Source organism: Oncorhynchus tshawytscha, linkage group LG22, assembly GCF_018296145.1.
Source record: "Oncorhynchus tshawytscha isolate Ot180627B linkage group LG22, Otsh_v2.0, whole genome shotgun sequence".
Taxonomy (NCBI): domain Eukaryota; kingdom Metazoa; phylum Chordata; class Actinopteri; order Salmoniformes; family Salmonidae; genus Oncorhynchus; species Oncorhynchus tshawytscha.
This window is the reverse complement of record NC_056450.1, coordinates 8,096,876-8,112,878: the sequence shown is the minus strand read 5'-3', so window position 1 is coordinate 8,112,878 and position 16,003 is coordinate 8,096,876. Positions and strand designations below refer to the sequence as shown.

Sequence of the window (16,003 nt, the reverse complement as noted above, 5' to 3'; positions counted from 1 at the left end):
GGCAAAAAGTGCTTTTCACTGACGAGTCGCTGTTTTGTCTCACCAGGGGTGACGGTCGGATTCACGTTTATAGTCGAAGGAATGAGCGTTACACCGAGGCCTGGAGCGGGATCGAGTATGAGGTGGAGGGCCCGTCATGGCCTGGGGCGGTGTGTCACAGCACCATCGGACTGAGCTTGTTGTCATTGCAGGCAATCTCAACACTATGCGTTACAGGGAAGACATTCTCCTCCCTCATTTGGTACCCTTTCCTGCAGGCTCATCCTGACATGACCCTCCAGCATGACAATGCCACTAGCCATACTGCTTGTTCTGTGCGTGATTTCCTGCAAGACAGGAATGTCAGTGTTCTGCCATGGCCAGCGAAGAGCCCGGATCTCAATCCCATTGAGCACGTCTGGGACCTGTTGGATCGGAGGGTGAGGGCTAGGGCCATTCCCCCAGAAATGTCCAGGAAATTGCACGTGCCTTGGTGGAAGAGTGGGGTAACATCTCACAGCAAGAACTGGCAAATCTGGTGCAGTCCATGAGGAGGAGATTTAATGCAGCTGGTGGCCACACCAGACACTGACTGTTATTTGTGATTTTAACCCCTCCCCCGCTTTGTTCAGGGACACCTTATTCCATTTCTGTAAGCCACATGTCTGTGGAACTTGTTCAGTTTATGTCTCAGTTGTTGAATCTTATGTTCATACAAATATTTATACATGCTGAAAATAAACGCAGTTGACAAGGAGAGGACCTTTTTTTGACGAGTTTATGAGCCCCATGGAAAAAAACATTGGCTTAATTGTTTTGAGACAATTATGATCTCCTTGCCCAGCCCACTCCCTCACCTGGCGTGTTTCTCCGTGCCCTCTGCCATGGCCAGCGCCCGGCTGAGTGCGGCCTTCACCTCATTGACCAGGGCCACCTGTGCATCGGTGCCTGTGCCAGCGGCTGCCAGGCTGGCCAGGAAGAGGCGTGCCAGGGCTGGGGTGTCCTTGTCCTCGGAGCTCTGGGTGTGGGGCAACAGGTGGTCCAGCACGAAGGCTAATACACTGCAGTCCTGCAGGGGGAGAGAGACAGAGAGAGCAAGAAGGGAGTCAGGACAACAAGTCTTATACTCAACATATTACAAATATGGAGCAGTACAGTCATGTAGCAGGGGAAGAGATGGACCCCTGGGTGAGGAGAGGACTGGCACAATGTATTGTACATACCTCTACAGAAATTAAATACATATACAGCACACAGAGAGAGGACTAGAGTCAGGTCAAATAGAAACAACACAGGATATATTCCACATTTTCTCTAATGAGGTTGGAGTAGTGGCTATGGCAATACAGGGAGGGGAAGAGAAAAACAGGAGTTTGTCAACATCGTGTTTAAACTCCTCAAATCCTTCGAGCCCTTGAGGCAAATTGTGGCAAATGTATTACAGTAGTAAAACTCTGCATAGATTGTGAAAGCTGGACGTTTTGCCCAGTCCAGGTAGAACACCCCTACCTCCTTGATGAGCTCAGACTGTCCGGCCGTGTAGCAGTAGGATGCTATGAGGGTGGCGATGCCCACGTAGGACCTGACCAGCTCTGCCAGGAGACGCAGGATGGTGGAGGTGGGCATCAGGGGCTTGGAGGCCTTAGCCTTGGCCCCCTTACCCTCCTCTGAGCTGGCTCCCTTCTCCCCCTCCACCTCCTTCTTCTCCTCACGCATCTCCTCTGGAGTAGAGGCTGAGGTGGTGGGGAGAGAGGGTGGGAGATGGAGGGAGTGGAAAAGAGAGAAGAGAGTTAGGATCGAGCAGGGGGAGAGAGGTGTCTAGGAATGTTACAACATTGATGGGGCAATTGTGACAAATCTCGATTTTTTGTTTAAATACACTATATTAGTATCACACAAATTGACCAAACTAAGGAAAGAAATGTATTGTAAAAGTACCAGTGGAGGCTGGAGGTGAGGAGGAGGGAGGGAGGGTCTCACCTTCTCCCTGGGGTGTTCCAGACTGAGAGGAATCAGCTACCGCTCCATCTGCAGAAAACACCTGGGGCTGAGAAACAGGAGGGGGAGAAAATATGACCTACAATATATCTAGACCAATACAGCAGCTTTCAAAACATACATATCAATGTTTTGATTCAAGACACTCGCACTCCTGGGTCCGGTTCAAGAAGACAAACATTTTGAAATGGAGAGGTTTCACCTGAACTTGTCCAACAAGAACACAGAGTCCTGCATCGGACCGGACACCCACCCATGACCCCCCCCAAAAAAAAAAAAAAAATCAGCTTGTGGGTGGAATGAAAACATTTCTCGCGGTTCAAAACAATTATATTGCGGCTCAGAAACATTTCAAAAATAATATATTTCTTCAAAACCAGCAACTTGAATTGTGTTGCGAAGAGAGTGGAGCAGGGAATTGTCCCTTAGTAGGCCCATTTGTGTGGTGCTGAAACACTCCTAATTTGTCAGAGTGCATGTTGTTATCTTCCGCCACATAACAATACGTTGCCAAGTTCATTTTCCCTGAGTCCATCGCGCACGCGAAAATGGCTTGCTTTCCTTTTTTTGGGGGCGGGAGATGCACTTGATTCAGCAGCCCTAGTGCTGGGAAGGCAAAGCGGTTGCATTTTTATCCATTTCATGTGTCTGAAGGCAGAACTCCGCCTACCCAGCAGGCCCAGAGAGCAAATCAAGTGCACCTATAGACCGACCGCTGGCCTATCATAAAGCTCAGATCACCGTGTCTGCACAGTTTCCCAGAACCATAGAGTAAAACCAAGCCTTGAACACGCAGCAGAGTTTGTATTGAGAGATGTCAAAACTTCTAAAACCATGACTAGACTCAACGAATACAGCAAAGAGCTGCTGTTTTGATGTGTAGCCTAAGTTTGTGTTTATGTTGTTATTCAGCACTGTCAACACTTTGTTCAACAGTTGCATAAGCCATAAAATGCACCGTCGCTCCTTCGTCACACTACAACCAGCACTGCAGCCGCAATCAACGAGTACAGCAAAGACTGTCAATAAACGTGCGTTGTTATTATTAGCGGCTTGTGTCTTTTTAAATATCGAGGAATATTTCACTTACTCTGGTCATAGGAGTAACATGAATTGGTGCATGAGGCTGAAATAATGCTGCGCGACTTAAGTTTCGTTATTAACTGGAAGACTGTGTCCCCTTTTCTCAGTGGAGAGAGGGGGATGGTGAGTCTGGGGAGATGCATCCTCACCACTGCTCTCTCCTTCCCCTCAGACTGACCATCAGATGCAGGCCATCAGTCCAGTAAAAAAAAAAAAAAAGTTCTCACTTAGCTGTGCCTAACTATTAACAGTGTGATCATATATATTTTTCAAAATATAATGCTATAATATATAATAATTTATAATTTATAATATAAATATAAAAGCCAATGCTGTGATAATGTACAAACCTCTTTGCTACAGAACTTTTTTTATTTAGTTAATGTTGCATAGGCCTATGTTTTTGAAATTATGTTAAAAAATAAATAAATCTGAGCAGTAGATCTCGGCTTGCATTTTGACTCAGTGATATGGACTCAAAGTTGTGATTAGTCCAGTTAGTCAAAGTTTGAGTTGCCTACTAAATAAAAGAAGGCTCCCGGGTGGCGCAGCAGTCTAAGGCACTGCATCTCAGTGCTAGAGGAGTCACGACAGACCCTGGTTCGATTCCAGGCTGTATCACAACCGGCCGTGATTGGGAGTCCATAGTTCAGCGCACAGTTGGCCCAGCGTAAATAAGAATGTGTTCTAAACTGACTTGCCTAGTTAAATAAAAGGTTAAATGAAACAAATAGATATTTTAGCAACATATAGCCTATTTGAGTCAGGGAATAATTTATTTAAGTTTCAATAAAACGGCCCATATCTTTTGTTTTCCCGATGCAAAACGTTTCTGCTACCATGTGCCCTACTGAAACAGGACCATGGCCAGAATGACTCTTACAAACAGCCAGCCAGACTTGACACTTACGTTGATATGGAAAGCGGACTGCGAGTCGAAGTCACTGCCCTGTCTGGTGAGTCTGTACTGCTGGTAAACGTCGTCGCCCACATCCTGGAGGATCTGACACAGGTCCTGCCCCCCGGGCACCGCCACCGCACGCTCCTCTGGACGCTCCGCTACAGGGGAGACTTCACACAGTAAGCTAGACTTCACACAGTAAGCTAGACTTCACACAGTAAGCTAGACTTCACACAGTAAGCTAGACTTCACACAGTAAGCTAGACTTCACACAGTAAGCTAGACTTCACACAGTAAGCTAGACTTCACACAGTAAGCTAGACTTCACACAGTAAGCTAGACTTCACACAGTAAGCTAGACTTCACACAGTAAGCTAGACTTCACACAGGTGTAGCTACAATGCAACATTGACGTTAAGATCATGTGGCTCCATGACTCAAGAGAAGACAGGATGAGAGGACTCGCGGGAAAGACTAAAATCGGGATAGAGTGTTTGTGTGAGGGTCTTACCCTCTTCAGGGGCGTGGTAGGCGGCCAGGGCATTTAGCATGTCATAGATGACCTCTTTGATGGTGTCAGGGATGGGGGGCAGCGGAGACATTTTGAGGGGGGTGGTCTTCACTAGCTGCACCGCGTTGGGCCCCTTGATACGCAGATTCTCAAACTCATCATCTGAGGCTGAGCAGAGGAAGGGAGAGAAACACTTCGAGCAACCATGTACACGTTTAATCACACAGTCACATTGTTACGTTGTTACGTTACACTGTAAAATAGGGAACTAGCCGAGAGCTATAGGTGCATGGCCACAGGTCTGTCCAAGATGTATACAAAAGTGGTTTAATAAAGATTTGGTCACCACACTACGCTGCTTTGCATGGTTCTTCCAGCTAGATAGGCCTGTGGCCATTTAACTATCCACTTGATTAAAATATGGATTTTTCCCATGAGAGTATTTTAACGTACCCGTACCAGCTCCGCGAGGTGCGGGCAGGGCGATGCGGACGCAGCTGTTGGCTGTGTCAGCGAAGCAGTCCGGGTTCCGGCAGGCGGCAGGGCCCAGAACACGCAGAATGTAGTTGATCTCTCTGGAGCCCAGGGAGCCTGATACCACACCTGACGTGGTGCTGCCCGCCCCGCTGGTCACTGCTGACCGTACCACCTAGAGAGGGTAGACAGGGGGCACTGTCACTCAGTGCAAAACCCTAATGGCTATATTGCACTACATTTTAACACTGACTGAGAGTGTCTCAACAGTCTAAAATGGGTTCCTATCCATTTTCCTTTAGCTCCACTGATCAGGAAATAGTAAAAATAGCAATGTGTTAGAGCTTTCGCCTGTCCATTTCTAGGAGACGAAGGACTGTTGAGATGCATGCTGGGTAGGTATTAGCGAGGGAGGGGTTTAATATCCAGTACCTTCTCCATGGTGTGCCGTAGCGTGGCGGGGTCCTCTATGATGTGTCTGAACAGCAGGGTGACAAGGGGCGTGAAGCCGTTGAACCCTGACCCCTGCGTCAGCCCCAGGATCATCCTGGTACTCTTCAGCTCAGCAAACATCATGGCGTAATGGTGGGTCCTCGTCAGGCGCAGGCATAGCCTGAAAGAGAAGAACACACTTTAGTTGTAGAGGGCTTTTTGTCACACTAACAAAATATTCCAGAAGTACATTTTAGTCATGTAGCAGACGCCCTTTTCCAGACAGAGCGACTCAGTCAGTATATCCAACTGATATTAGGCAGGCAAAAACAAACACAAGAGTCATTGCAAGTAAACCTTCCTACAAGATAGCCACTGTCAGCTAAATGGTCTAGAGCTTTTCATAACACTCAAGACACTTTTAATAACAAAAAAAACATTCAAGAAGAAAACAAGAACCATATAGAAGTAAAACAGGAACCTTAGTGTGGCGTGGAGGGTGTCTGGGTCCACAGGGACACTGATCATGGAGACACAGGCTCTGATGAGCACTGTGGTCATATCCTCCGTCAGGCCCTGCACCACGATGGCTCCTCCTGTCCCGGTGCGTTCCGATGTGGGGTCCAGGGGGGCTGTGGGAGGAGGGGCGGGGGGAGCAGAGGGACCGGAGGAGGACTCTTTTAGTTGGGGGGTAGCATTGTCCTCTTTTGGAGCACTCATCTCCACGGCTACTGGGGCAGAGTCTGAAAGAATCAAAGAGGGGGATGTTACTATGGTACACAACTATAGAAACGGTATAACTGGTCTAATGACATACATACACGTTACCGTATCAGAAGTTTGGGGCCACTTAGAAATTCTTGTTTTAGAAAGGCAATTCGTTCTGATTAAAGCAATAAAACTTGCCTTCTTTAGACTAGTTGAGTATCTGGAGCATCAGCATTTGTGGGTTCAATTACAGGCTCAAAATGGCCAGAAACAAATAACTTTCTTCTGAAACTCGTCAGTCTATTTTTGTCCTGAGAAATTAAGGCTCTTCCATGCGTGAAATTGCTAAGAAACTGAAGATCAATTACAATAATATGTACTACTCCCTTCAAAAGAACAGCACAAACTGGCTCTAACCAGAATAGAAAGAGTGGGAGGCCCAGGTGCACAAACTGAGCAGGAGGACAAGTACATCAGAGTGTCTAGTTTGAGAAACAGACTTCTCACATGTCCTCAACTGGCAGCTTCATTAAAATAGTACCCGCGAAACACCAGTCTCAACGTCAACAGTGAAGAGGCGATTCCGGGATGCTGGCCTTCTAGGCAGAGTTGTAAAAAAAAGTTATATCTCAGACTGGCCAATAAACAGTGAGTGTGCAGTTTGTGGCTCCAGCAATGGCTAACAAAAGGTCAAGAACACCTGCACACTTCACCTTTAGCTGAAAATGTGCTTTAATCTACCGTATCTGCTTATAAAACACTGGGGTTGTGCATATCACTAAAACAGTGTCTCCCATCTAGAAGGCCATTACATGAGTGTCTGTGTGTCTCCTCTGCCTTGCCCCAGTCTCCCTCCTCCCTCTCATAAACCAGTTTGAGGCTATACTGGAACGATAGCTCCTCCCATCTAGTAGTAGTCGGTCCAGTCATCACCTGGGTCTGTCTGGGTCTCCTCTGCCTTGCCCCTGTCTCCCTCCTCTCTCTCAGAGTCCGTCATGCTGCCCGTCTTGGCCGGCTTAGGAACGCGAGGCACTCTCTGGACCGTGAGCATCACCGGACGACGGTTACCCGTCTCCTCATTCACCTGGAATAGAAACATTAGAAGAAATCTGAGAAAGGAAATGGTTTACCAGACCCAAATTAAACCCATTACTGAACTGAAAAGCACTTTCAATGAATACTCTCCTTTGAGCATGCTTTTAAAGACCAGGATTTTTAAAAAAGTATTCACAAAGTCTGATGAATAAAATAAATATGTTTCACTGTTTGGTGACTCAGTTCTTTTGTATGAGTTGGAGTGGCATGTATAAGAGAGGCTATGAGGAAGAGTTCCTACCTGGACCATGGTGTTGAACTGTACGGTGTATCGCCTGCGTCCCGCAGTGAATCGGACGCTGCTTTCTCCAGCCCTCCAGGCTGAGTCTATAGTGCTGTTGTTAGAGGCAGAGTAGCTGCACCAGCGGCCGGACCGGTCATCAAACCAACGCCAGTTATTACCATTGGGCTGCAGGTACTGGAGAGAGGGGAGGGGAGGAAGAGAGAGGGAAGAAAGGAAGGAGGGGAAATTATTTTATTGTCCATGGGAAACAAGAAAATGTGTATTTTCAGTGAGAGAAGGGTCAGGAAAAGACCAGCTATGGCAACACGATGGTAATCATATGCATATTCTATAGTCGGTTCATCTTTATGACACCCGGAGGACATTCTTCTTACCTTGTTCATCTGCGCTCTGCGTTTGGATGAGACGGCCATTTTCTCGTAGAAGTCAATGATCAGCAACACTGGAGTGATCCACCTATAGAGAGTCACAGACAACGTTCAGCCGTATTGAACATCGCAATTTGTCTGGGAGGAGCCAGGCTTATACATTTACTTCATCTGAAGTAATTCTCTCTAGTAAGGCATTGGAAAAAGGAAAGAGATCGTTTATGCTGTTATTTCTAGCAGGACACTATGACACTATTTTTGAAGGGCAATCCTGCAGGTGTGCCAGCTAGCTAATCTCGAGCGGTCCTCTCGTCAGTTTTCTGTGACAGATCCAGAGGAGGGAGTGGTACTGACTTGGGTGTCTGGATGTCCTTCTGCTCCTTGGCAGCCTGCAGACAGGGCTGCACCACCTCCAGCAGCTTGATGAGCACATTGAGGATCCCACTGTTCTCCACCACCCTGGCACACGACAGCTTCAACTCCTTAAGGAAAACAGGACAGCGTGGATCAGCATACAGGGCCAGTGAGTGTGAGTGAAATGAATTGCTGTGCTTCTTTCTCTGCCATGACCTCAAACAAATATTTTGAGCAGTAGGATGTTTTTCTGTGTGTGTATGTCTGTTTTTCCGTACCTCAAAGAGCAGTGTGAGCAGCAGGATGCGTGTTGCCAGGTTGGAGGCTTGGGGCAGGGTGGCCATCTGTCTGGTCCACTCGGATACCGTTTTGGTGTCGCTGGTGGTCAGGGGTACTGCTGCCTTGATCAGCACGTCTGCTGCCTCCCACACCTACACATAAGAAACATGACATAGAGAGGCTGGTATACTGATACTAAATGCATAATAACAAAGAAGTCTCTAAACACATTTGACTGCACCTATCCGGTGTATATGTGAAATAATTTATAGATATATTTTTTAACTCGGGCATATTACACCTAACTACACACACACTATGTTACTCACCTGGTTGACGACCTGTCGTAGGATGAGGTCCCTGTACTCGGGGCCGCTCCTCTTGATGGCGGTCATGAGCAAGTCACAGAGGCGGTAGACTGTGTCTGGCAGCTCGTCCAGCAGGTGGAAGCAGCCGGGGAGCATGGAGTCAGTGAAGGCGTGGAGCTCCGTAATGTCCAGGGGCTCGGCCTCCAGGAACCTCTCCAGGCAGCGAGCCTCCTCCTCCTCCGTACGCTCCCTGGCTCTCCTGTCATCCTCCTCACGACGACGCGCCGCCTCCTGAGAGAGGGAAAGATGGAGGTGGGGAACATGAGCGGATGTGGTGGTGAAGTGGCGGTCCAGAAACAACCCCTTGGCACAGAACAAATCTGAGAGCACAGTATAGATAGAAGCAATGTGGCTATTATTCTAATGAGCCCATCAACTGAAAAGACGACGGTGCAAACATAGAAATAGAACTCTAGATCTGTGGCTACAACAGTATTGCTTACATCGATCCAATACTTCCAGATGTACACATACCAAGGGTGTAGACTCTACAGCTTGTTTCTGGGCTGGGCCCTGGTTATTCATTTATGAGCCTTCGTTTATTCACGTTTGAATTAATTCACCAATGTGTTCCCTCCGTATGCCGGTGTGCGGGGGGCATGTCTAAGTGTGCGTGTGTGGCGGCAAACCTCGGGCGAATCAGAGCGCTGCTCCATGCTGACCTCTTGTCCCAGAGACATGGCGATGGCCCTCATCATCTGGTCTTCTTCTGACATGGTCATGTCCTACAGACAGAGGGACATACAAGTACACTTAATATACACTATGGGAGGGGGGGGACTGTAATCTGTAATATCTGTAATCTCTCTCTGTGTGTGTGTGTGCGCGGTCGCACCCTGACGGCTCCGCTGAGTAGAGGAGGCGGGTGTGTGAGCAGGTACTCTGTGGCCTGCTCCATGGTGCTGGTGTTCACCAGGGCCTCCATGGCATGCTCTCTGGAGAAACCCATGTCCATCAGCTAGATAGAGGAGAGAACAAGGGTTACAGGAGAGAGAAAGAGGGGAGAGGCCGGAGTCACAGGACAGGGTTAGAGCAGAGTTCCTTCTAGGACGTTTCTCCTAGCCACTGTGCTTCTGCCTCAGCATTGCTTGTTCTTGGGGTTTTAGGTAGGGTTTCTGTAGAGCACTTTGTGGCAACTGCTGGTGTAAAAATGTTATAAAATACATTCGATTGATAGATGGAGGGTGGAAGGGAGGACAGAGCCACAGAGAGATCAGAGTGACCGGGGAGAATGAAAAAGAGAGCACAGAACAGAGAGCGAGCCAGAGAGCACATAAAATAGATTGGGACAGAGAGAGAGAGAAAAGGAGCAGACAGTGGCAGTGTGATCATAAATCCTCACATACTTTCTTTCATTGTTCATCCTTCCAGAATGACCTATCCATCCTCCCTAACCTCTACATAGCATGATATCCTACCCTCTACCCAGTTCTCATGCCTCAATGTTTTGAAATTCAACCCATTTGATTTAAAGCAGGGCTCTTCTCACATATATCCTCCAAAACATGCCTCTGTCCTCACACTCTCTCTCCCTCCCAAGTGGCGCAGCGGTCTAAGACACTGCATCTCGGTGCATTAAGCGTCACTAGTCCCTTGTTCGATTCCAGGCTGTACTATTTCCGGCCATGATTGGGAGTCCCATAGGGCGGCGCACAGCGTCGTCCAGGTTCAGATGTCATTGTAAATAAGAATGTTCTCAAGACTTGCCCAGTTAAGTAAAATAAACGTTAAATCCCTCCTTAACCGTGACCCCAATTACAAGCACAAGAGAGCAGTATAAATTCGATAAAATGTGCCCTCGCGCCAGTTCGCATCGAAAATAATGTATAAGTTCAGCACAGTGTAGGAGAAAGCATGCACAGCTCAGGTCAAGTATACATGGACTTTCAGATTCACACTGGCTGTGGAGCCAGCTAGCTGTATACCTGCTGTAGCTGCTGCTGGTTGACGTTTGGCTGCCTCTCCCTGCCTCCTCCCTGCCCCTGTCATAACAAGACAAAGTGGAGCAGGCCACACCAGGGTGAGGGTTCAAGGGGACAATAGGTTGACAACAAAACAGTCCAATTTCATCTTATTACAACATGACCACCTTATTAGTTAACAAGACAGTGAATGTGCAACAGAGGCTATCAAATTGAAGCTTTCAAATCGTATCTTGCAATGCAAGCAATCATATCCACCAAAGCTGTCAAATGTCTAATGCCAATCTGTCTATGAGAAAAGCAATCCATCAAAAATACATTTCTATGAAGAAACAGTCCCAAAGTGAATGAAATCCCAAAACGCAAACTGATCAACACCCACACACTCCCCAACGCACCCCAACTTCCCTCCTGTCCCCTTACCTGCTGTAACGGAACCTGGTTAACCTGTGGTTCTCTCCTGGGAGTAGAGTTACTAGAGTCCTCGGCTGCTTCACCTGGTGCAGGTGGTGCTGAACTGCCTCCGGTAGCCGGTCCTGACCCGGAACCTGCTGGCACCTCTGCTGCAGTCACTGCTGCTCCAGGGGTTCCTACAGCTCCAACTCCACCTATGTTAAATTCATGCATTTGAAATGAGTGTCCTTGGACAGTTCTTGTACGTTAATTTAATCCTTAATGTGCATAAACATTGTAAATTGTGTCAAATAATTCAGCTTTCGCTGCTATTAATATCATTAAAACACAAAAAATTTAAGTGATAAGTAGGCATCGGTCTGAAACCAAAAAAACGAAATTCCAATGAGCACCACAACTAATTCACCCATACTCTACCAAGGTTTTCCAGCTCTACAGTAGCTATTATATCCACGGGGCAGGTGGGTTTAGGGTCATGAAACAATGTGTGGATGAAGGGTGAGTGGGTGGCAGGCAGGTTGAATAAATAACAAATAACATTTGTTTGTTTTTTTAATTTTTAATTTTATAAATCATAAATGTATCATTCTTACGCAATTTATATTTCTAGGAAACATTGAGGGTTGTTTTTCATTATTTTTAAGGCATCAGCGTTTGTGCATATATTATGATGACATTCTGACGTTTTTGTTTGTTTTGTACTACGGAAGGGTTTTTTCGGCAGTTAGGGCACACTTTTCTTGAGGCCAGCCGAAGTTTGAGCTTTTTTTTGGAGGATTCTTCAATAAAGTCTGTGTAGTCATTCAACGAGAACTCATTTTCATGAACATTTTTCCAATGAGAAATACAGCACCAAGTATCTTAGATAAAAAGTGAGCAACTAAGATCTCCACGGGGAAAAAAACAAAATTAATGACAGATTTCTTGAGTCATCTTAGATCAATTCTGACTCTTTTGAGGAAGTGTATATTGGCTCTGGTGTCTCAAAATGGACAATTTAAAAAAAAAATGTTTCCCTTCAAGCGGGTGATCTTTTATGGGAGTATGCTAGCTCACTTGTTTGGTTTGCCTAGCCGACAGCCGAACTGAAGCATGCCGACGCCTTTAGGCATTAGTGCGTAAGCCTAAACTTTAGGGCGTGAATTTAGGACTGTAGTCGAGATACATTTTAAAACATTTAATCAGGAGTCATTTCCAAAATGATTTGGCTGCGCTAACCAGGGAGCTGATTTATCTAGAGGATGATTTAAACCACGCTAGAGAATGTTTTACTGATTTGCTCACTGAGGTAATGGACCATCATGCCCCAGTAACTTAAGAGTACAGTTGGGGCTCATCCATCTCCATAGATTGATGAACTGGGTGATTTTCTCAAAGAAATATGGCAAAAGCCCTAGCAGACCAATCTAAACTAGAAATTGATGAAAATAATGTAATTAGGCAGGTAAATTAAATCGCAATATTTTTTAAATATTTATTTTACAAAAATGCTTTTATTAATTATAAAAATGATTGTAAAAAGGTATGGAATACAGTTAAGAGCTTACTTGATACATTATTTCATCATGCCCATCTAGTGTGGAGGTTGACGGGAAAACAATAACATAACCAGATGGTATTGCCAATCAGATTTTTTTTTACTAAGAAAATCTATTTACTGAGGGATAATGTAAACACCCAATCTTCCAAACAAGCTATTGTCCAATGGATTGATGATCATATTATGAGCAAAAAAACCTGCTCTTTTTTTCTACAAATGGTGTCAGTAGGAGGTGTTGAACCTATTGAAGTCATTACCTGATGGTAAATCTACAGGTAATGATCTTATGGAATATTTTTTACTTCGCTATGCTGCTCCCCAGATCACAGCGCCACTAAGACATATTTAATTGGTCACTGGAAAAAGGGACATTTGCAAATGTTTGGACGGATGCTAAAATGTGCCCAATCCCGAAAGACAGCAAAGAACCCACCCATTACTCCTGCCAATAGTCAACCAATTAATCTACTCCCTTCACTCAGTAAGATTATTGCTTGGCTAGAACTGCCCCGGTCAACTGTAAGTGCTGTTATTGTGAAGTGGAAACACCTAGGCGCAACAACGGCTCAGCCACGAAATGGAGGGCACACAAGCTCACAGAACTGCACCGCCTAGTGCTAAAGAGCGTAAAAATAGCCTGTCCTCGGTTGCAATTACAGAGTTTCAAACTGACTCTGGAAGCAACGTCAGCATAATAACCTGAGCAGCCATGGAAGTGCATAATAACACCATGCGCAATGCCAAGCGTAGTGTGGAGTGATGTAAAGCTCGCAGTCATTGGATTCCGGGAAACGCGTTGTCTGGAGTGAAGAATCACGCTTCACCATCTGGCAGTCCAACGGACGTATCTGGTGTGGCGGATGCCAGGAAAACACTACCTGCCCAATGTATAGCGCCAAATGTAAAGTCTGGTGGGTGAGGAATAATGGTCTGGGGCTGTTTTTCCATGGTTCGGGCTAGGGCCCTTATTTCCGGTGAAGGGAAATCTTAATGCTACAGCATACAATGAAATACTAGACGATGCAGTGCTTCCAACTTTGAGGCAACAGTTTGAGGAAGGCCCTTTTCTGTTTCAGCATGACAATGGCCCCCGTGCACAAGGCGAGGTCCATACAGAAAGGGTTTGTTGAGATCAGTGTGGAAGAACTTGCCTGGCCTGCACAGAGGCCTGACCTCAACCCCATCGAACGCCTTTAAGATTAAAGTGTGTTGAGTACCTCCAGTCAAGTTGATTTGCAATTCAAATCTTCTGTCGATGAAACATTTGAACATCAACCAATCCCTAATAATGTTGCCTTAGTAAAATGCAAGCTTACCTCCAGCTCCAGAGCTGGGGCCTACAGGCACCGTGGTGGACCCTGGGCCCCCCTCCTCCTCTGGCCGGGCCGTGCCCTCCCTCTCCTTGGCCAGCCGCTCCTGGATGACTGGTTCACCACGAAGGATGTGACAGAGTATGGCCAACATGGACTCAGCCATGCGGCCCCCGTACACTTTGAGGGGTTTCCTGTTCCACAGGCTTCGGATGCAGTTAAACGCCGCCTGAAAACAGTGAGAGTGGGTTAGTATTACATAGACTACGTCAAAATACATGCTTCTTTGGTTACAACATGATTCCATGTGTGTTATGTCATAGTTTTGATGTCTTCACAATGTAGAAAATTCTAAAAAATAAAGACAAACCCTTGAATGAGTAGGTGTGTGTGATATATATATGACCTTGTTTTTAAAAAAAGAAAAGCACTTTTTTTGTCCATTAAAATGTAAAATTTATCAGAAATACACCGATTTTTAATGGAATATCTACATAGACGTACAGAGGCCCATTATCAGCAACCATCACTCCCGTGTTCCAATGGCACACGGTATTAGTTAATCCAAGTTTAAAAACTGTTGTGTTGGTTAAAGAAGCAAGACAACTGGCCTTCTTTAGTCTAGTTGAGTATCTGGAGCATCAGCATTTGTGGGTTTGATTACAGGTGCAAAATGGCCAGAAACAAATAACTTTTTCCTGAAACTCGTCAGTCTATTCTTGTTCTGAGAAATGAAAGCTATTCCATGCGAGAAATTGCCAAGAAACTGAAGATCTCGTACAACGGTGTGTACTACTCCCTTCACAGAACAGCGCAAACTGGCTCTAACCAGAATAGAAAGAGGAGTGGGAGGCCACGGTGCACAACTGAGCAAGAGGGCAAGTACATTAGTGTTTAGTTTGAGAAACAGACGCCTCACAAGTCCTCAACTGGCAGCTTCATTAAATAGTACCCGCAAAACAACAGAGGTGACTCGGGGATGCTGGACTTTATGTGTATGTATTTATTTACTTTAACCTTTATTTAACTATGCAAGTCACGTAAGAACACATTTTAATATACAATGACGGCCCATACAAAATGACCTTGAGTGCAAACTCAAACATTGCAGATGCCAATCAAGCAACCAAGAAACCACGTAACACACACACACACCCCCTCTACCTTCTGAGTGACGATGAGGAACCGCAGGGCGCTGAATTGGGGGGTGGTGGGGGTAACCCCAGGGACCTTGACGGGCAGGCTGTGGGGTGAGTCCAGCACGGTACTGGGATTCACCATCTTCTCCACCAGCATCAGCCAGGCATCCAGAAACTCCCCTGTCCCGTCAGGAAGCTCAGTGTGCTCCAAGCCCTCAGAGACAGGCACCTTACCACCCATAGTAAGAGCCCAGTTAAATGTCCTGGGGAGAGAGAGGGGAAGGAGAAATGTGTCAGTGCTGCTGGGCAGAGAAACACATCATTATTGCCCATAGTTGTCCTGGTCAACTCACATGATCAGGTAAAACAAGGCCATACTCATAATGATTGTATTGACAATGCTGACAAAAGTAGTGCCAAAAGTCAATACGTATGTACAGTCAGGTAGTCAGCAACAGTAGTAGGGTTAGTTGTAGCTACAGGGCGTCGACAAATTCCATGTAAAGAAGTACCAACAACGCAAGTCTGTCAGATATTAACAGAGCTAAGCAAGGGTGCTCCACTCACTCGAAGAGCGCATCATGTCCTCCGGAGCAGAAGAACTTCTGCAGCATGAGGTGGTAGGGGTACTTCCTCTCATCGAACAGCATGGGGGACGTGAAGCCCACCGAGCAGATGAAGAACGTCAGCCTGGAGAGACAAGTGATAGTGTTAAAATTGACACTGGGAGCATTAAATCAGCCAATCAATAGATGCAGTTGGAATCGTTCTGACAAGCGTAAAGCCTTGTAACCAAACTAACCTCTTGCCCCTCCTACATGTCACATTTTTAAAAAACCTTTATTTAACTGGGCAAGTCAGTTTAGAACACATTCTTATTTACA

The 16,003-nt window shown here is 46.2% G+C and overlaps 1 protein-coding gene across 1 annotated transcript in view; it reads right to left on the bottom strand.

Moving 5' to 3' along the window:
* The window catches only part of LOC112221503 (E3 ubiquitin-protein ligase HUWE1-like), an 82,591-nt gene that overhangs the window by 25,738 nt on the left and 40,850 nt on the right, over positions 1-16,003 (bottom strand). Inside the window, 21 exon segments of the mRNA XM_042303641.1 lie at positions 837-1,048; positions 1,489-1,712; positions 1,960-2,026; positions 3,971-4,119; positions 4,473-4,640; positions 4,926-5,121; positions 5,379-5,559; positions 5,860-6,121; positions 7,020-7,170; positions 7,423-7,599; positions 7,800-7,881; positions 8,148-8,275; positions 8,426-8,578; positions 8,756-9,025; positions 9,424-9,519; positions 9,630-9,752; positions 10,720-10,776; positions 11,140-11,324; positions 13,987-14,209; positions 15,145-15,382; positions 15,687-15,809. Coding sequence (XP_042159575.1) covers positions 837-1,048; positions 1,489-1,712; positions 1,960-2,026; positions 3,971-4,119; positions 4,473-4,640; positions 4,926-5,121; positions 5,379-5,559; positions 5,860-6,121; positions 7,020-7,170; positions 7,423-7,599; positions 7,800-7,881; positions 8,148-8,275; positions 8,426-8,578; positions 8,756-9,025; positions 9,424-9,519; positions 9,630-9,752; positions 10,720-10,776; positions 11,140-11,324; positions 13,987-14,209; positions 15,145-15,382; positions 15,687-15,809 — 3,465 coding nt within the window.